Here is a 22242-nt window from a genome sequence, read left to right as displayed (position 1 = left end):
GAGCGAGGCGATGGCAGTTGGCCGGCGCGCCGCATTCGGTGTGTGTGTGTGTGTGTGCGTGTGTGTGTGTGTTTGTGTTTGTGTGTATCGGAGAGAATTCGCTGGAACGACGTCGGTGGCGACGAGTTAGGGGAACTATGGTTTGCGGGCTGACGAACGTTGTTCGGCCGAACCACCGAAAACGAGTCGATGAGCATTGCTTTAGCCGCACACTACTTCTCTTCAATATTCTCTTGAGGTAAAGAGGCCTGCCCATTCTTGTCGGTGCGTGCGTGAGCGCGTTGATGAGCGGACGACGATAGCACGGCGGCGGCGCACCGAAAATCAATGAATATCATCGTTCTGGTAACGGAACGGGAGAATTGTTGTTAGGGCGTCGTGGCGGCCGACACGGGAATTTATTTTGAGAATAGTTGTATCTTGAACGACAGTACCGTCGAACTGATAACGGCGCCGTGGCTAGGCCGACACGTACTAGGAAATAGTCGGAACACTATAATATTAAAATAATAAATCGTTACATACGACAACAACAACGATTATTATTGCTATCCACCGAGATTTGGGAAATTATGCGTGGCGCGATGTGTTTTTACAAAATCTCCGCGTCGAAAGATTCACGACTTGCGAGGATCTGTTCTTGCCGATCGCATCCCTTAAGACCGAAATTTTTTCCGTGTTTAATATAATAGTACCGCTGCCGTAGTCCTGTGCTTTAGGTTTTGGCTAATTCTTATCGTTAGGGGCTAAATAATGCACGATTTCTATAATATTATCATATATTCTAATATCTAATAAATTCCCTTCCTAATAATAGTACCCGATTTCTGTCTAGGCGTTATTTTATAATTCGTACAACAATATTACAATTTGTCCGGTCCAGACCGTTCTATGGTGGTATGGTACCATACACGAGTTGCAAGTGTATTACGAATTACGAACAAACGTTACTCATACTACTATTTATAGGCGTGTGCCTGTTAAAACTTAAATATATGTACCTAAAACACATTTTTCCGTGCAACTGAAAGTTATAACTAACAATATTGATTATTGCGCACACGCGACCTTATTTACACTACTTATATGGTATAAGTCGTACGTGTTGATGTCAGTTTTGCCGTTTTGTCTAGATGTTAAATAATTCGTTTTTATTCCAAGTAGTTAATAATAATTAATAATTAATAATAATATAAATAATATAATGTACACAAAAATGCAACCAACACAATATTATATCGTGGATAATGTTATCGTAATTTGTAACCAACTTATAAACCCAAATACTAAATAGATATTTTTTCGACAATTCAGTAAATTAATGTTAATTGAATGTAAACTCAAAGACGCCGTAATGTCGTCGTATACATAAGATACTGCGATAGTGCCATACGTGTCATAACACATTAGATTTTTTTTTTTTTTTTTTTATTGATCTGAAATATACATCGACAACTAGGCCATTAGTACACGAATTTTAGATTACATTGTTAGTATTTTAGCATTTACATGGTTACATTAAATTAAATTGTACAATTCTGTTTTTTTTAAGAATAAGATTAAGTTTTTAACGTCTTGTGGGTTTGGTCCTAGTGCTTGACAAATTTGTTCTGATATGTGGTATTGATTTCGATACATGTTGTATTTTTGACATTCTGTGATGACGTGGTTGACCGTTAAAAGTACATTGCACGCGTCGCATAGTGGAGGATCGTCTTTGGTCATCAAATAGCTGTGAGTTAGGTGTGTGTGACCAATTCGGAGACGGTTTATTATGGTTTCTTCTTTTCTACTGAGTTCAAGATTTATCCATAGATTTATATTGTTTTTTATTTTATTGAGTTTGGTGTTGAGTTTTCGCCAGTAGGAATGCCATTTGTTGTTTGTGTGTAGTTTAATTTCGTTTTTTGCATCTGCAAATGTGATGGACTTTATGGTTGCAGTTAATTTGGAGGTGATTGCATTATGGGCTTCTTGGTCAGCCATTTCATTTCCTGGAATGCCAATGTGGCCCGGAATCCATACAAACTGGATGTAAATATTTTTATTTTCTGCAAGAAAAGTTTCTTCTTGTATTAGCTTAGTGATATCTGTTTGGTTTCGAGTATTTGTGATGGCAATTAAATTGCTGAGTGAGTCGCTAAGTATTATACATTTTGTTTGGTGGTTTGAATATTCAGTGTGGAAATATTTTACAGCTTTGTATATTGCCATCGCTTCTGCTGTGAATATTGATGCTTGAGGTGGAAGTTTGTATGCTATTGTTTGATTGTTTATTATCATAGCGAGACCAACACCGTCATTTGTTTTGGATGCATCAGTGTATATGTGTACACTGTTTGGGTGTTCTTGCAATATGTTGTTGAGCATGTTTTTATATATGGATGGCATTGTGTTTTCTTTTTTGAATTGAGTTAAAGTAAGGTTAACATTGAATGTTGTGTTCCAAGGGGGAAAAATGTACGGTTTTCTTTCTAAAATATTGTTTATTTTTATATTTTCTTTTTCGGCTTGCTGTATGTGTGCATTTATTACTTTGATGGCTGGATTGTTGATATTTCTTTTGGTTCTGGCACAATATAATAGCAGTAGTTTTTCTCTTCTAAGGTTAGGTGGGATTTCATTAGCAATGTTTCTAATACTCTCAATTGGGCTGGATTTGAATCCCCCTATTGAAAGTCTTATAGCAGTATTTAGTTTGGTTTGAACCATGTTTAAGTGGTTGGTTTTGGCATTTTTTAACAGTATTGATCCATAATCTGTTTTAGATCGAATTAACGCTTTATAGATCATTAAAAGAGATGCGCTGTCACCACCCCATGATGTGTGGGCAATTATTTTGATTATGTTGAGTTTTTGAGATAACGAGTCACGAATATTTTTTAGATGAGGTATCCAATTAAGTTTGGAATCGAATGTTATTCCTAGAATTTTAATTTTATTATGGTGAGGTATAACTAGGTTGTCTAGTATTATATTGAGATCTTTTATTTTTTTTTGTTTTGTAAAGATAATACTTTTGGATTTGAGGTTAGAGAATGAGAAGCCAGTTTTTTTTGACCAATCTGATAAGCTGTTAGCACTTATTTGGAGTAATTCTTGGACGGTTTTTAGGTTTTTGCTTCTGCAAAAAATGTTAAAGTCATCGGCGAATAAATTAGCTTTTACAGGAACTTTGATTGTTTCGACAATATCATTAATGGCCAAGAGAAAGAGTGTGACTGCCAGTGATGATCCTTGTGGGATGCCATTTTCTTGGTAGAACGTCTTTGATAGGGTATGTGATACTTTGACCTGAAATTGTCTTTCTTTTAGGTAGTTTGTAATATACATGAACATATTGCCGTTTGTTAAGATTTTGCTTAGTAGAGCTAGTATTCTATGTCTCCATACAGAATCGTAAGCCTTTGTTATATCCAAACTGATCATTCCGAGTATTTGTTTATGTTCGAATGCATTTTCTATTTCAGTTTTTATTGTAATTAAGTTGTCCATTGTTGATCTAGTGTGGCGAAATCCACTTTGCTCTTTAGAAAGTATTTGGTTTTTTTCTAAGAACCATGTTAATTTATAGCTAAATTAATGTCATCAGTCTTCAGGAAAAATGGTATGACAATACTATAATCATAAAGGTTAACAAGAAAAAAGCGTGTTGAATAGGCACACGATAACGATAAAGATAATGACGAAATAACACGACGCATAATGTGTATTGACAAGACAAAATGTCTGTAACCTAACACAAAGTTTTGTAATATAACTACACGACAACGGGCCATAAATTAACGCACGTAGGTTGCTACTTCGGGGTGACGCATCATGCACATACCTCCAAAACATATTATTTTTTATTTTAGTTTCAACTTACTTATACGCGTTATGTTTAGTCGTCCAAAAACAGACAAGTTGTTTTGAAAATCAAAGACTGTTCGAGGAATTCCGTTACATTCTATACAGCTCGTAGAGTGTGCAACGACGCACATAAGTTATAATATAGTTAACAATAGAAAGATAAGAGATGAGTAGTAATATATTACGAGTGCGTCGACCGTAGAACAAACAAAAAAATGTGAAAATAATGTATTATAATTAATAATAATACCCGTTCGCCGGCAATTATTTTCGAGGAATACGACTTTATGCCTCTATGGTGTATACAGCAAGCCCGGATTAAGGATCAATTGGGCACCGGGACACCATACACTTAGTGGGCCCCCTTTCAACATTAACTTCAAAATAATTATTAACGACTATATAATATTATTGTATAATTTTTCACTATACAAAAAATATACAGGATGTATCTTATGTCATTGTACGTGGCTTTTTTTTTAACAATTATGGATCGATGATATTATAGAGTTTCGTTATAGCAAAAAAAGACGTGTTTCTCTATTTTTAACAGGCAATTTTTTTATAACATTTTCAAAATTTTTAAACACGTATTGTACCAATAAGAAAATCGACTTTATTTTAGATTCTGAGTGAAACGATGAATGTATTGATTTTACAATGATGTGTGTTTTTTTTTTTATTTTTTTTTTTATTTTTTTTTTATTTTTTTTTTTATTTTTGTGTCTGTGTACACGATAAGTAGTCGAAATAATGCTTCGATTTTCGACTTCAGTATCTTGTTCGATGGGAAAGTGAATATCGTTGGTGCATTGGGGAGGTCAAAATTTTAATTTCCCAGTAGTTTTCAAAAGCGATGTGAAAAACAAAAGAAAAATTAAGGAAAAACGGGAATTTTTACGCAAAATCGATTTTTAATAAAATCGATTTTGGTTATTGGTGTAACTCTAAAACAAATGACCGTAGATGCATGAAATTTTCACTGGTTGTTTATATTTGCATTTTCTATACACAATACAATTTTGAAAATAATTTGACTTTTTTTGAACTGTTTACGGACATTGTCAGTTTTCAGTTTTTTTAAATTTTTTTTCTATAAATATCAATAAAATTTTATTTGTTGGGTAAAAAAGCTTGAAAATTTAATAGAAGGCTCCTAGGTTATTGTTTCAAAGGCAGATGAAAAAAATTAAAAATCCTTAGTCACAGTTTTTTTTTATACACGTTTAAAGTTCAAATCTTGAAAAAATACGGAAAAATCACGAAAATTTGCAAATTATTTTGAGTTAGAAATTCATAAAAAATTTTCTTTTTAAATCTAAGATTTTAAAATCTAATACAAGATTCCTCATAAGTTTGTCTAACTTTATCAAAAAAAAAAATTTCTACAAGAAAGTCAAATTAAATTTTTATGAGCGTTTTAAATTCATATTTTTACAACATTAGATATTCACTCGATTTCTCATGTACCGATTTCCTTATTTTCTTGTAATTCAAAAACGAATAACTGTAGATACATGAAAATTTCACTGAATGTTTATATTAGCATTTCCTATACACCATACAATTTTGAAAATATTTTGACACTTTTTGAGCTGTTTACGGGCATTTTCAGTTTTCAATTTTTTTAGTTTTTTTTTCTATAAATATCAATAAAGTTTTATCTGTTGGGCCAAAAAGTGTAAAAATTTAATACAAGACTCCTGATATATTTTTACAATAGCAGTTGAAAAATATTGAAAATACATAGGCACAGTTTTTTTTTATAAGCATTTAAAGATCAAATTTGGACAGAATTTATCAAATTTATAATTTAATAATTATTTTGTAGTTAAAAATTTATAAAATGTTCAACTTTTATAGCTAAGGATTGAAAATTGAAAACAAGGCTCCACGTAAATAGGTTATTTATAAATTACTTTATTCACAATAATATCATCAAATATACTTGGTAATATCATAGGCTGACTGACCGTTTTCGCTCAGAATCGTTTTTCTTATACAATGATATTATATCATTGAATTCAAATTTAACACCATCCATTACAGTGACCCACTTGTAACCTACTGTACAGCAGAGCGACATCCACTTATCCACCTTTTTTCAAATGGTAACCACTATATTTTTTATGGATTCTGGTAAAGCTTTTTTTCTGAACATTTTGACAGTAAAATGATAAATTTTGGGTCACTAGATTATTAACTATGGTCTATGGTCCTCTAAATTTTAGTATAATATGCATTAACACTTTTAACTGAAATACCTAATTTACAAGAGCTAAATATTTTTTTCTTATAACTACCTTTTTATACTTAAATAATTAAACCAATAATCTAAAATGCTAAAAAAAAAAACAAACGAACAAAATTGTTGGCAAACATAGTTCATTATTTATAGTAATTTTTCGTGATATAAAATTGAGAACAATTTTATTTAATAATTATTAATAATAATTTACCTACCTACCTATTTACATAATTTTTTTTTAACTGTAGGACGCGTTAAAAAAATATATTTTGGGGATAAATATGGGGCCCCGGGACCGTGCCCCCCTTGCCCCCCCCTTAATCCGGGTTTGGTACACAGTACCATACGGCGAGTAAAAAAATATGGTGCTCTGTAAACTGTAGTACGCGACTACCGCGTTTATCACGATAATATTAAGGTCAATTCGGGTTAATAACACACCCTATATAGTATATACGTTTTACAATGAACGGGAAAAATAAATCAAAGCAATATATCTATTATTTAAATATATTATAGGTATTTATGTATACACCATTTACATTTTACATCGATCGTCACAATTCACAAATGCTTGTATAAAAAAATAATGTGAAAGACATTATGTCAATATGTCATCGTCATAATATATTTTAACATTTAGCATAACAGTCACAGTCGGCGAAGATCGCACACAAGTTGGATTAAAAATTTAAATTTAAATAAATCGTACAGTGTACGTGGCAGTGGAGGCTCCAGGGAAGGGGCTACCCCCCCCCCCCCCCAAGCTGTATTTCTAAACAATTTTATATTGTTGATAATAAAATAACAAAAAAAAATCGTTGAAATTGTCTGAAAAATAAGACTTGCCCCCCCCCCCCCCTTACCATGTCTCTGGAGCCGCCACTGGTGCGTAACGTGTATAACTATGGATGAATAATTTTGGTGAAATATTGTGGTTACGACGGTAAATAATCATTCAATCAAGTCCGACCATGAATAAATTATTATATTGGTCCTGTATAGGACACTGAATTTGTCGTGGGATTGATCAAATGAAATTATCGATAAGATTGTAGGACGTTGGTGGTGCAGTAAGAGGTAAGACTTACGAAAAATACAACGTCGGAAATTTTTTACCGAAACGGTTTTGTAGACGAATATAACAATAATAATTTAACTGATGGTAAAGTACTTCAATGTCAAACAACAATCTCGCAAAAACACGATACCTAATGTAAATTAGACAACCCATTTCTGGAATCTAGACAGATATCTAGACTTAATCGTTTCAATAGGATACATTTTTCTAAGCTACTAAAATAAAAATGTATAGATTAATTATTTTTAATTGTCTCGATGTTACGCTTTTTTATAATATAGTTCATTAATAATTTTTCACAATGAAAATTATTTCTACCAAACATTATAAAATTATAATATATATTTGTTTATTTATTGTAATTACTTTAATATTTATAATAGTGTATCTATATTTATCTATCAAATGTTATACTTTGAATAATTTTCCAAAATAAACCCAAGAAAAAACTAAAACATTTTTGGAAAATGTGTAATTACCAATAACCTCACCACAACAGAAATAAAATATAATTTGACAATCAGAACTTTTAAGTGTTATTATTTAAATTAAGATTCTCTGTATTCAATTTGAATACAATAATAAATAATTCACATGTAAGTATGTAACATTATTATTAATTTTTCGTAGGTAATTAAAATTATTATTATTTACGAAATGCAAAGCATATTAGTAATTAATATTGGTAATATATTACAATTGATAATACTACGACACATTTAAAATGTACAACGATCTTTATTCGTTTAATCGCTTTCCCTTGTACACTGTACTCTGTAGTACTGTACAGTCTCCACTAAATAAAATTAAGTTCTATGAAAGCATTAATTAATAATTATAAAAAACGGCTAACAGATAGAGCCACTTATTCAGAATTTTTAAAAATTTACTGAGAACTTAAGAGGATGTCAGCGCACTATTGGTTTTCTCTCTCTGGCCCACGCGCAACATAGACAAAACGCATTTGCGCAGACTAGTTTTTTCTATGTTTTTAAGTAATCTTAGAGTAAAATCACCCATTACAAAAAAGATAGAGAATAATATTTTTTAGGGAATGTTATATCGATTTCTCTAAATATTGTTTCAAAACAATTTAAACATCATTTAAATTTACAACATTTTTTTGTTTATTTTGAAACTCAAATACAAAGTAAAATAACAATACAATCTAAAATCGATATGACATTCCCTCAAAAATATTATTCTCTATCTTTTTTGTAATGGGTGATTTTACGTTAAGATTACCTGGAAACATAGAAAAAACGATTCTGCGCAAATGCGTTTTGTCTATGTTGCGCGTGGGTCAAAGAAAGAAAACAAATAGTGCGCTGACATCCTCTTAAGTACAATGAGTTACGACTGATCAATAAAAATAATATGTTTAAGCGTAATAATATTTAATATATTAATAACCCTGAACTGAATTTTTAAATATAAGAAAGGATTTTTTGAATATAAGAACGGAACAACAACATTATACGTAGGTATTTTGTTTTCAATTCAACTTATCTTTGGAAACAAATATAATTAAACCAAGTCATAAGTATTGGTCATGTCATAACCATGTTCAACCTAGAAATTGGACAAAATGTATGTTTGTAAATAAAATATAAAAACAAATTATAATAATTACAATTTACGAATATAAAGCCACATTACGAAATACCTAATATACCTATTTTGTGTTGGTCTAGCTCATGATTTGGTACCTAGCGGCTAGCACAATAATTTTTAATGGGCCACTGTAGACAATAATTATTTTAAATTTCTATAAATTCAAAACAGAATATTACCAAGATATACGTTTTAAAAATTGTTTAAGGTTAACTTAATTTTCAGGTTAAACATATCATAACTTGTGGTAGAATTGATAAACTAGTATATTAAATATTTATATAAATAATTAATGGAAAGGCTAATTTTGCAAAGGACCAGTCCACACTCTACACTATTATTTTTCACTGGTCCGTCAATGATTGCTGAAAACGGACATTAATGTTAGCTGATAAATACGAAACACATTGATATGAATATAGGTGCCCACACTGTCCGGTACACAAAGTTCCGTCGTCCGTCAACCGGATACCAGTTTCTACATTAAAACATATTATTGCTTTTAACAACAATGGGCACATTAACCACTTTTAACCATTGAACTGTATAATACTAGTTATACAGTTCAGTGCTTTTAACGCATCCCGCGATGGTATCCAGACGGACAAAAACGGAATAAAAACAGATGGTCTGGTCGGCACAAACCACAATCCGGACGTAGGACGTATCCATTTCCAAAACACCGTTGTCCGTTACAAACTATAAAAATAAATAAAAGTTAGCACAACTTAGAAGTATAAATGAAAATGCATAGGATTGCGAATAAAGAATCAATTTTGATTTTTGTACGGCTAAGTGAATATACTAGTGAATTAACCTATTGTCAAACGTAAATGTTGGAATATCTAATGCTAATAACTAGGTTTAAAAATTAAATATCAATAAAAGATAAGTTATTCGCAACTTAAAATTTGATAATCAGTCAATTCACATTTATTGTAATTTGTAAATAAAGGATGACCATACATACCGACGTCCTGTTTAAAATTTAAAACAGGTTTTTACATTTTTTGAGTATCATATTGACATATTGACGTCATAAACATTAGACACTTTTTGTTCTGGTTTAAAAGTTTAAACTTGTTAGTTGTTATCTACAGGGCGCCATTTCAGTTTTAAAATAGGGCTGCCAAATTTTTTACCAGGCCACATTTTTCTACCACCAGGCCACAGTAAAGTTGTAACAATGAAAATTGAAATGTAGCCATGTTGGAATTATTTCTAACCTTACTATTAACCATTAGGGATGACAAATAATTAATATTTTAAGTGATGATACTGATAAAAGTATAATATCATTATCCATTAATATACATTTTCTTTCTATATCTTTAATATCTAAGTATAGCTATGTATATCCCTTTATTTATAAAATATTTTTATCTTATATTAATTATTTCAATTAATTCAATTTAACTGATACATCGGGCATCGGTACCAGCATGAAATTAAGGCAGGCCAATACGATACGGCGAAAAATAGGGCTGTCAATGTATACCCTGCGATACCCCAAATGGTTATCTATATATTATTATAATAAAATATAAATATAAAAATATAATATAATATAATATAAAATATACGTACCTAATAAAAGCAACTTGCACAGCGTGCACAATGAAATATAAATCAATATATTCAGTTTTTTTTAGTTCAACTATTTTTGTAATTTCGCGGAATAAGCGTCTAGTGCCGGCGAACAATGTTAGCAAAGCCGATAAGCAAGCCGATTATTAATTATTATGTCGTATTTTGCGCGGTGTAAATGAACCTGCACGACAAAACATTTTTCGTGCAGGCACATCACTAATGGCAGTTATCTCCAAAATATCTTTAAAATATAAAATTGTTTAAATCATTTTTCAAGGTCTCTGAATTAAGCCAACATTATTTATCCCGTTTTTTTTTCATAAACATGGTCACCCAATATTAATACTTAACCTAACAAATCACAACATAAAATTGGATCAGCTGAAGTGCTGAACACAGAATATTTCCAATATTGTACGTTTGTAGATTGTAACAATACAATATGCTGGTAGGTACCCAAGTTATTTTAAATTGTTGATTCTTTTATAGGCGTCTATTAATAATTTAAAGTATTAGTTTTGTCTTTTGTATAATAGGAATATAAGATATATTAATTATTAATATGTAGGACGTTGGTAGTTGGTACCTAACTTATTAAAATATAAAATGATTATTGAATAATGATGAATGATAATATTATTATACAACGGTCAACAACAATTGACAACGGTAATTTAATACTGTACAGTTTGAAAACTAGATTGTTCAGTAGTCAGTAATTACTAATTAATAATTAAATATTATGTAGTGTTCAGCTTTAAAAAAGTGTTTTTGTAAACTGCGCGTGAATTCACTGACTTCAGAATCTGTTATTAATTATTTTATAAAAATACATAATAGTATTCATACATAGAATCGCGGAAAAAATATAATATATAATAATATTTTATCTCACCTAATTCTTACATAATATGTTATGCCCAGAGGCGTATCTACGATTTTTGCGCCCTAGGTACACACATTTTGGCACCCCTTATTTTCTCAGTTTCCTATTGCTTATTGTCACAAACATTTTTAAGTCCTCTCTAATTTACAATTTACTTTTTCTTTGTTAAAAATGCAGGGCTTGAAACCGGTATAAACTGTTATAAATCTGAAAACAAAATATAACCGAAATGGAAAAAAAAATTGGAAACCGGTATTTATTTCAAAAAATTGAAACCACAAAAAATTGGATATCGGTATAATAGTTAAAAACCAAAACCGAAAATATAATTTAAAAAACGGTATTTTTTTTGAAAATCTGTTTCTTGACATTTTTGAAAGTTTACTTCACACAACCGCTATTCGAACGCTCGATCCAATGATTCAAAAAAAAAATAATAAACTAAGGATGAACGTAGAAATAGCCAAGGACTAGAAACCGATTTTAGAAACCGGTATAAACCGTTTAAAAACTGAAACCGAAAACAAAATCAAAAACAAAATCGGAAAAAAATTGGAAACTGATATACAAAATCGAAACCAAAACCGAAATATCCTAATAGCGGTATAAAAAAATTTAAACCTAAATCGAAAAAAAATAGAAACCAGTGTACAAAATCGAAACCGAAACAGACATTATTTCAATCGGTTTCAAGCTTTGTAAAAGAAATAACACAAAATTTATATTTTCCCCTTATTGCATTTAAATTTCCACTAATAATCGAACACTTTAATTTTACCATTACCACTCCATTTATTCCTAGTAAAAAAGTCAACCTTTATAATCAAATACAACAAATTATAATTTTAGATTTTAGCCTTTTTTTATAACAATATAATAAAAGTCACTATGTAAATATATATTATTATATAGAAATATGTATAGAAATGTAAAAGATATAATAGAAAAGATACAGGTTATCACTTATCAGTTTAAAAATAATTTTTTTGTTATAACCTCTGGTGACGGCGCCCCTTTGAGGACACAGAATTTGGCGCCCCGGAGCAATTGCCCCCCCCCCCCCCTGTCAGCCCCTCCCTAAATACACCACTGGTTATGCCCTAATATAGGTTGAAAAGACAAAATATACTGGTTATGATGCCTAGTTATTGTGATAGATAAGTCATAAGTGATAACAAATACAATATAATACGTACAATCATTTTATAAATTATACACTAAAATAGAAAGTACAACTGTAGTCTGTAGAACTGTACAAGCATAAGTAGTTCGGTACATTTTCCAACCTTTTCCGGGACTTTTTTTTTCCGCATACATGATGTATGATTTAGTTTCTAAATTTTACAATTTTACAATTATTTTAATTTAGTTTAATGTGTATATGTTACGGTAAATGACGTTAAAGGAAATTAACGTTATTCTCCGGTTATTAACGTTATTGACCAATTATGTAGGTAATTATCGTTATAAACCGGAGAATCACGTTAATTACCAAATACACAGGTAATTAATGTTCTAGACCAGATATGCACGACGCACGTGAGTCTCAAATACTACAATTTGAAAAATGATGTACCTAGGTAAAAATAGAAATATGCATTATTATTATTATTTTTTTATTTTTACAAGTTGTACTGCCATGACATTTACTGTTACACAACTTTCCACCCCCACGACAGGCACAATACGTTTATTTTTGCAACCAGTCTTGCAATGGAAACACTGGTACCCTTGAGGGCCCGCAACAGAACTATTACTAGCTGCTTCCCTCAGTGTCAACTGGGACCGTCTGCTAATTTGATCACATTGTCCATGTCTAATAGTTTTTCTTAGCAAGCAGCTATTTCTTAGCATGTAGAATTGTACTTAAGACAACCATGTTCCGTACGCTATAAAAGAAATATTAATTACTTTTAATATAATTTATTTATTTTAATTTTAATGAAATATTTTTATTAAGAATTAACTTACAAAGTTTGTATAAGTCATGTTCAACTTGGGTGTCAACTGCTGGTATATTTCGTGGATATTTCATTATTTTATAACCATCATTTCCCATATCATACGGTTATTATCGTTATTCGCCAGAAAATAACGATAATTCACACATTTATTGCTAAATAATGTTAATGACCGGCGAATAACGTTTTTTTCCGATATAACATCATTTACCGTTACATATACATACGCATACATAGTTTGGACTATTATTTATTTATTTTGGGATTTTCTTAAATGTTATCTAAACAAATTTATATTAACTCCACTCAGAATTTTTTCGTTATTTGTTATCAAGTTTTGATAAAAAAATTCCTATTTCTTACTTAGTTCCTAATTTCCTATTAATTATTATTGTATATTATATTTGTTTAAATAAAACACAGTCATTCAGTCATATAATTATATAAATATTAAAAATGTAAATAGTACTAACTATTAATTGGGCATTTATGAATAAAATTATATAAAATTTGACTATATAGCAATGAAAAATAAATGGAAAATTGTATAGTAAATAAAAATAGCAGCATAGACCTGCATAGTACATTTTACATAATATAATACGTACGTTTTCATACCTTACAAGTATATCTCACAATATCTAACCTAACCTATGACCAACTTAATATTATGGTAATTGTTTTATTTGAACTATATTAAACAGAATATATTTAATATAATATTATATTATGTTAATTAATAATATGATTTTAGTTATTGTTAAACAACGTATATAATCAGAAGTAATGTATGATAATTTACTATAAAAAGCTCAGTTAAAGTTTCATTTAAAATGGTTTACCATTCATATTTTTACGATGACAAAATCTTACTACTATACTACCTATACAAGATAAAAAAAACCACATGTTCAAGACGCATTAAAGGATAAATAACTAAACAAATTTAATTTACCCGAGAATACATGCTGCAATAGTGTTTACTGTTTATGTAGTAACGATGATAATATGATATTATGACAAAAAAAATTGTACAGCCCTTCGCCCTTGTATAATATACGTTTCCGTACTTTGTAAAAACGTTTATGGTTTATAACCACGTCTAACGTCTATTCTATAGTATTTTGACATTACTTATTGGACAGTGGCACTAGACACGTACATTTTTCAAAGTTTGTTGTAGGTATTTAAATTCGTTAGTCATACAGTTTTTTAAATGTTGTACTTAGATTAGGTAAGGTATAGCCTATGCCCTATTTATACTATTTCGGCTATTTTTTCAAGTTTCCAAGAATATTTCTGTTTAAATAAATTATAATTTTTTATAGTTTATGAACTTGTATATAATATAATAACAGTATAGACGCTATAGGTCGATAGGTATTATAATTTTATTAATTTTTCTGAACATTGATATAATTTATTGGTGAGGGTGTGAGGTTATCTAATGAGAATCGGTAACATCAATAAATAAACATTATAAAAAACTATATTATACTATAATACAGCACAAAATATTTAATATTTATACGATTTTAAAATATGATTGATTATCATGACATTTATTACTATATTACTATATCTCTGTTTTATTAGTTATTGGTTTATTTATTTATATTATGCGCTTAAAAATAACAAACGCGATAATATTTTCGTGGGAAAAATATAATAATATAATATTATACATTTCACAGATCCTCAATTAATATTATAATTTCCTACCCTAACCGTCAATCCGTTGCTGGAATGTACAAGTGTTAATTTTGTATTATTGATATAACATTATCGGTATTTGGACGTTTCCCCCCGTGCCTCCCCCCCTCGGATTTTAGCGGTACTGGATATTTACCAGTGTAAAACACAATTTTTGGTATTTTAAATTAAATTAATATATACTTGATTCTAAATTTAGTGTCATTCTTTAATAAATTGAAATCATTTCATTCATTATTATGAAAAGCCAATCATGCGAAACGCCGAAACAGTCTTTCAGCAAAAATAGTGTTAAATAGGTACTCATTATAAGCCAATTTGTAAGCCTCATTGAAGAAAATGTTTTTTAGTTATAATTAATTGCCTATATAATATAATAAATATATTTGGGGATCTATAAAAATATTTGTGGGGGAGGGCAACCATTTAGTTGCCCTACAAGTATATGATTTAATGTTGCACCCATTAGCAATATTATCAATAGGAAGTTAATTTGGTAATTATTAACTCAGTAGGTAATCAGTTGATCGATTAACTAAACATTTGAAACTATATTTTTAATATAGTTAGGACAACTCGACAATTCGTTACAAAAATAAGTAGGTATAACCATAGATTAAATATACTAGTATTTAGTATATTTAATATATGGTATAACTAAAGTGTGATATTATTTGTAGTTTAAAATAAAGTCGATGTTGGTACTAGATCAATGATCATAATTATTAATAATATGATCGTCATCCGTAGCGGCAGCCTAGCTAATAACCGGTGCTATTTTATTAATGAACTGAAAAAAGCCATATACACCGAAGACCATATTTTAAAAACATCCCACCCTCCCAATGAATTATTAATATAATTTAAAAAGAAGTTAAGTTGCGTACAGTACCATCGTCGTCTGCCTTAAGTCTTTATAATAGGTTTTTCCGAAGTCAAAGAAATCAATTTTAGAAATAAATCATTAACAAAATAAAGATACTACCTAATTTTGTCGAACATAATATCTTTGTAAGGAATCGCGGAAAAAAAGGCCAGAAATATAAATATAAATATGAACACAATATTATGTATACGTCATGATATATATTGTGTTTATACCTTTTAAGTTATAACTTATAAGTAAAAAAAGGTGGGTAAGTGGATGTCGCTCTGCTGTACAGTAGGTTACAAGTGGGTCACTGAAATGGATGGTGTTAAATTTGAATTCAATGATATAATATCATTGTATAAGAAAAACGATTCTGAGCGAAAACAGTCAGTCAGCCTATGATATTACCAAGTATATTTGATGATATTATTGTAAATAAAGTAATTTATATAAAACCTTTTAATATATAACATTTTGTCAAAATTTGAACTTTTCAACTGCTATTAGAACGATATATCAGGAGCTTTATATTAAATTTCCACGCTTTTTTACCCAACAAATAAAATTTTATTGATATTTATAGAAAAAAAAACTAAACAAATTGAAAACTGACAATGTAAACAGCTCAAAAAGAGTCAAATTATTTTCAAAATTTTATCGTGTAAAGAAAATGCTAATACAAACATTCAGTGAAATTTTCAAGTATCTACAGTCATACGTTTTTTAATTACAACAAAATAAGAAAATCGTTTCATGAGATATCGAGTGAGTATCAAAAGTTGTAAAAATATGAATTTCAAACGCTCATAAAAATTTAATTTGCAATTCTTGTAGAAATTTTTTTTTTAATAAAGGTAGACAAACTTATGGATAATCTTGTATTACATTTTCAAATCTTAGATTAAAAAAGAAAAATTTTTTATAAATTCTCAACTCAAAATAATTTGCTAATTTTCGTGATTTTTCAGTATTTTGTCAATATTTGAACTTTAGATTTAGCGTAAAAATTCCCGTTTTTTCTTAATTTTCTTTTGTTTTTCACGTCGCGTTTGAAAACTATTGACCCCCCAAAGTATCAACTAGATTCACTTTCCTATCAGAAAAGTTACTGTTGAAGAACATCCAAGCACTTTTACTGTCCTAACAGACAAAAAAAAAAAACACACATCATTGTAAAATCAATACATTCATCGCTTCGCTCAGAATCTAAAAAAACAGTCTTAGATATATAGACACTACCAGGGGCGTATTTATGGGAGAGGCTGAGGGGATTCGCCCTATCAATATGTATTACCAAGTATTGCAGTTGACCTTATTTTTAACCTTATTCTTATTTAAAAAATCTGTTGAATTTTATGAAAATGATTTACCGGGGCTAAATGACGTTATAGAAGCAGAGTACGAAATTTGGCAAGCTAAGTGGGAGAATATTGAAGACAACTTAAGGCCCACAACTGCTATTGAGGCTTTGAGTGTCTGTGATAATTTAATGTACCCAAACATGTATGAATTACTAAAAATACTAGCTGTAATAGCAGTATCCACCGCTACAGCTGAACGCAGCTTTTCGACGTTGAGAAGATTCAAAACGTATTTAAGAAATACAACTTCAGAATCCAGACTAATGGGACTTGCACTTTTAGCTATTTATAGAGACATTGATATACCAGATGACATTTTATTAGACAAATTTTTAACAGTGACAAAGAAAGAAATTTAAATTTAATATGTCTTGTTAGGTATATTATTATTATTATATATATTATTTTATTATTAATTTTTTGAAAACATAAAAAATCATAACAAAAATTTAAATTGTGTACTAAATTTCTAACTTTTGTTTTTAATAGGCTGAATTTGGGAATTTCAGTTGGAGAAAATACCACAGCCTCCCCCCCCCAAAAAAAAAAAAAATATCTAAATACGCCTTGAACACTACTATAAGTTATAAGCTTATAAGTCAAAAAACATAAGTCTTAGGTATATACAATATACATACTAAAATGTATACAAAAATTACACAACTATATATAAATAATAATATAATAATTTAATACAAAACAGGTGGTGTTATAATATATTTAGATAACGAATAATATTTTAGTATGTATATTATATATCTAAGTCTTATGTTTTTTGATTATAGAATTCTGTGGTTAGTGGTTACTATAGATAATAATCTAATTATCTATGGTGGTTGTATGATATTTTAGAATATAGATAGGGTAATAATTTAATTGATATATATATATTGCAATACCTGCACGAAAATTATTATTTTGTACCTGTTTATAATTTATATATTATATTATATTTCAATGATATTCTGGTGGTGCAAAGGTATGTTTTTGCACCACCACATTTTAGACGTGGTGGTACAAGTGCTACATTTGCACCACCCAGTTGACGCCACTGGTGACGTGGATCACTGCAATGACTAATGACTGGATGGTGTTAAATTTAAACTCGAAGATATAAAAATATAAAATAATTGTATACAAAAAACGATTATAACTTTATAAGCGAAGACGGTCTGTCAGCCTAAATTATTACTAAATATTACGTATATTTGCTGATATTATTCAATTATTGTGATTAAAGTGATTTATTTTACTATTAGGCTTTAGGCATAAGTACAACAGTAGGTAAAATTAATTTTTGTAAGAAATAAATACATTTAAAAATGTTATTGTATGTATAAAATATAATAATAAACTCTAAAAGTTTCATATACCTAAATAATATTTTATATTTTTAAATTACAACAAAATAACCAAGAACGCTTTTCTTGGTTTTAGTATTTAATTTAATTCAAATTTGAATTTAAAATGTCTAAAAAATAATTGTGGTTATGTATTTTTTATATTTTTTGGTCAGAGAACAATTTATGAAAATCTTTGTTTAAAATGTTCATTCGCCTTAGCTATAAAAATTGAACATTTTATAATTTTTTAGTTACAATAGTTATTAATTTTCGATTTATTGATAAAATGTATCAACATTTTAACTTTAAATATTTATAGAAAAATTATGTCTATGGATCTTTAATATTTAATAACTACTATTATAAAAACTTATAAAGGAACCATGTATTAAATTTTCAAGCTTTTTGGTAGGGGCGTCATTTCAACTTTTTTTTTAGTTGGTGCCAAAATGTTTGCAGGCCAAACAAATCATTACTAGGGCACATATTTTTTTTTTTTTGGGGGGGGGAGGGGATCATCAAGTAGGCATAAAAATTGTAGAATATTTGTATAATTTATTTAATATGTCACTTATTATCATACTATTAGTATGAAAATATCACAATATTGTTACTATTTTTTACGAACTATGTGTAGGTACTTTTAATGTATTTATTTTATATTGTGGATACCAGTGTACAGTGGTATTTACACTTGGTAAATAAATGTATTGGTATAAAACACTTTATAATAAAATACCTAACTGAACTTAATCTACACAGTTTTTCTCCCTGCATACTCAAAATATATATAATAGCTTAATAAAACAAGAAATTTATTTTATGGGTTTAATGTTTGTGTTATAATTTTATCAATTATAATATTGCGGGACCACAAAACCACATCAAACATTCTTGGAATTTAAACATTAGTGCAATACATTTTTTTAATACTGAAAAAATATATAATATAAAACACTTAGGTATATCGACGCATATATTTATTATTGGCAGGCCAAAGAAGGAGTTATAAAAAAAAGTTGGTACAAATGTACACCCTGCACCTCCCCCCCCTTGTTTTTTGACAAGTTGACATCTTTCTATTGCCCATAGTATAAAAACTAATTAAACTCAAAATTTTCATATGTCTGTAAAAAACTCAACACGAGTCAATATATTATTTTGAAAATGTTATGGTTTATAGAAAATGCTAACATAAAAATTCAGTAAAATTAAATGTATCTACGGTAATTTGTTTTGAAGTTACACCAAATATCAAAATCAATTTTGTCGAAAACCGATTTTTCTTAAAAATTTCGTTCTTCCTTAATTTTTTGTTTGTTTATTCCGATTATTAAAATTTTGTTTCCTCAAAGTACTAACTAGATTCACTTTCCCATCGGGCAAGATACTGAAGTTGAAAATCGATTTTTATTATTATAATAATATTATTATTATAAGCATTTTTACTGCCTCAAGAATGATGACAGACAAGCAAAAAAAAATGTTTAATTTAAAAAAAAACATTTAATTGTAAAATCAATACATTTATTATTCTGCTCAGAATCTAAAATAATAATAATACTATATTCAAGCGTTTGCATATAATTTTAAAAATTATTATAGTTTTATCAGAAAATACGGTAAAATGGTCAATAGTGTCGTAATATTTTTATTAATTGGATAATAATATACGTTGTGGAATTTTTGTAATACAGAGGAAGTAAAGTTGTCCCACGCAAAACAGTTTTTGTTATGTTTTACCTATTATTATTCTATTTTGTGGTTTTACATTTGTAAGACGGAGACAACTCATGCGGGTGTTACGTCCTCTTAAGTATAAAATTATGATTAGGTAACAGTTTACCATAGGTACATAATACTGTTAACTGTTATTTAACACAAGTTTGCCGAATAAGTTGATATCTATGTGATGTATTAATGTATTCCGGAACTGCGTCGAATTCACGAGTTCACGACATAATAAGTTACGCATTTTTTCCTGAAATCCCGTTAGTTAAATCAACTATACTGGTTAAAAAAATTATAGCATTGATTATTCACGTGATCACAATTGAACACTGAAAATCTACCTATTATACATATTTTATACTATTTAGGCACTAGTATTTTGTTTTCCAAAAAATATTGTAAAAAAATGGCTTAGATAGAACAATTAAAATATTACAGATTTTCATATTAATTGTTTTCACATAACTCACGAGCAGTGTAAATAATTCGACAAATATGTTATCATGGTAACCGAATAATAATATATTATTATCTTTAATAAATATTGCAATAATCATAATATCAAAATCGATATACAAGTATAGTACTGTACTTTAGTGTAGTACACAAGTATTATAGTCGTTAGTTTTATCTTACACAATATTATTATTATTATACTTTATAAGGTACATACACGATAGTTACAACAACATGCCAATTACGTCGTATCATAATATTATAAAGATATCGATGATAATGACGCGGAGGAAATTCGTCGTTTTACGAAAAATACAAATAAAGCATCGACAATCGATAACCCGGCAATAAACGATAATTTTAATATTAATTTTTTTGGTATAATAATATTATTTTATGATTGTTTGTGTTGCGATAACACGTAAATAAAATATTAATCAATGAAGTCTGACCGATGGTTTTGATAAGTCAAAAAGCGCGCAAGGAGAGGAAAGGAAATAATATATTATTACTATTTTATTAGATCTAAATAATATTAATTATTATAAAACACAATAATGTATCTAATTATGAGCAGGATGAGTCGTCGACCGTCATCGAAAAACAACATGGGTGCTACACGAGGATAAATCTCTCGAAACGCATTTTAACAATTTTCGGGCGTGTCCAGCACTCCAGTGGGTTGCGGACGAACGTTTTTAACATTTTATTTTGATTAAAAAGCTAATAGGATTTATTTTGTCGATAATTCGAATGTAAAGGTCACCTGGATGTTTAAAATAATAAATTACATTATAATATTGTTATTTTATTGTATCGTAAACCCACGTGATAACATTATTAAACAGGCCGAACGTGTGCCCGGCACGGACAAAAGTAATGTTAACCATTAGAGAAGATGTTAAAAAAATCATATTTTTTAGCTTCAAACGTCGCACCGTAATACAATATTATAATGTCTTATAAAATTAAAATTTTAAAAATTAGAGGTGGGATACGCAAAAGCAGAAAATGACCTCCTCGTCGACGATAATCTTGCGAACATTATTGGAGGGGAAATTACGATAATAACAACGGCCGTTTCGTCCTAGGCGGAACGCGACAAAATAATATTATTAATAATTATTATTATTGTGAATAATAATATAGTGTCCGTCCGTCGTCAAATAAAATCATATTATCCTGTACTTAACTACTTTCTACTGTGCAGTGTGCGTGGCCGCCGCCGCGAACCTCTAGATTTTAGACCCGATCAAGCATGAGGCAACGGCGATAGATGGTGGGCAGGTAGCCGTACGAAGGGGAATATGGCGTTGCTGCACCGCTTTCGTCAGTTCGTCGGTTTCTGGCTCGGTGCCGAACATCGTTCCGTCAGCCGGCAAACGGCCCGTCCCCGCCCCGCGCTGCACCAACGACCCATCGATCGGCAGGCGGGCGGCCGACCGGCTTACTTGCAGCTGCCACAAGCCACACCCGACGTCGGTGCCGTGTTCTGTTCCTGACTCGGCTTGCCGCCCGACCGACCGTCGCCCGCG

General features: G+C 29.7%; 2 protein-coding genes across 2 annotated transcripts; one reads left to right on the top strand and one right to left on the bottom strand.

The window, feature by feature from the left end:
• Positions 1-334: 334 nt before the first annotated feature.
• Positions 335-3495, bottom strand: LOC132952480 (uncharacterized). The gene is made up of 2 exons (XM_061024787.1): positions 1573-3495; positions 335-493 (listed from the first exon to the last, which is right to left on the bottom strand). The coding sequence occupies exons 1-2, from the start codon at positions 3493-3495 to the stop codon at positions 335-337; spliced, it is 2082 nt and encodes a 693-aa protein (XP_060880770.1).
• A 13606-nt stretch (positions 3496-17101) lies between these two features.
• Positions 17102-17536, top strand: LOC132952479 (52 kDa repressor of the inhibitor of the protein kinase-like). The gene has a single exon (XM_061024786.1). The coding sequence runs from the start codon at positions 17102-17104 to the stop codon at positions 17534-17536; it is 435 nt and encodes a 144-aa protein (XP_060880769.1).
• The last annotated feature ends 4706 nt before the right edge of the window (positions 17537-22242 follow it).

Source organism: Metopolophium dirhodum, chromosome 9 (assembly GCF_019925205.1).
Source record: "Metopolophium dirhodum isolate CAU chromosome 9, ASM1992520v1, whole genome shotgun sequence".
Classification (NCBI taxonomy): Eukaryota; Metazoa; Arthropoda; class Insecta; order Hemiptera; family Aphididae; genus Metopolophium; species Metopolophium dirhodum.
The sequence above is the reverse complement of the archived record's forward strand: the minus strand, read 5'-3'. Positions and strand labels throughout refer to the sequence as shown.

Coding starts and splice junctions, on each gene's coding strand:
- LOC132952480 (XM_061024787.1), bottom strand. CDS start 3,495: ATGGACAACTTAATTACAATAAAAACTGAAATAGAAAATGCATTCGAA. Junction 494..1,572: donor TAGGACCAAACCCACAAGAC/GTTAAAAACTTA, acceptor TTAATATTATAG/TGTTCCGACTATTTCCTAGT.
- LOC132952479 (XM_061024786.1), top strand. CDS start 17,102: ATGTATTACCAAGTATTGCAGTTGACCTTATTTTTAACCTTATTCTTA.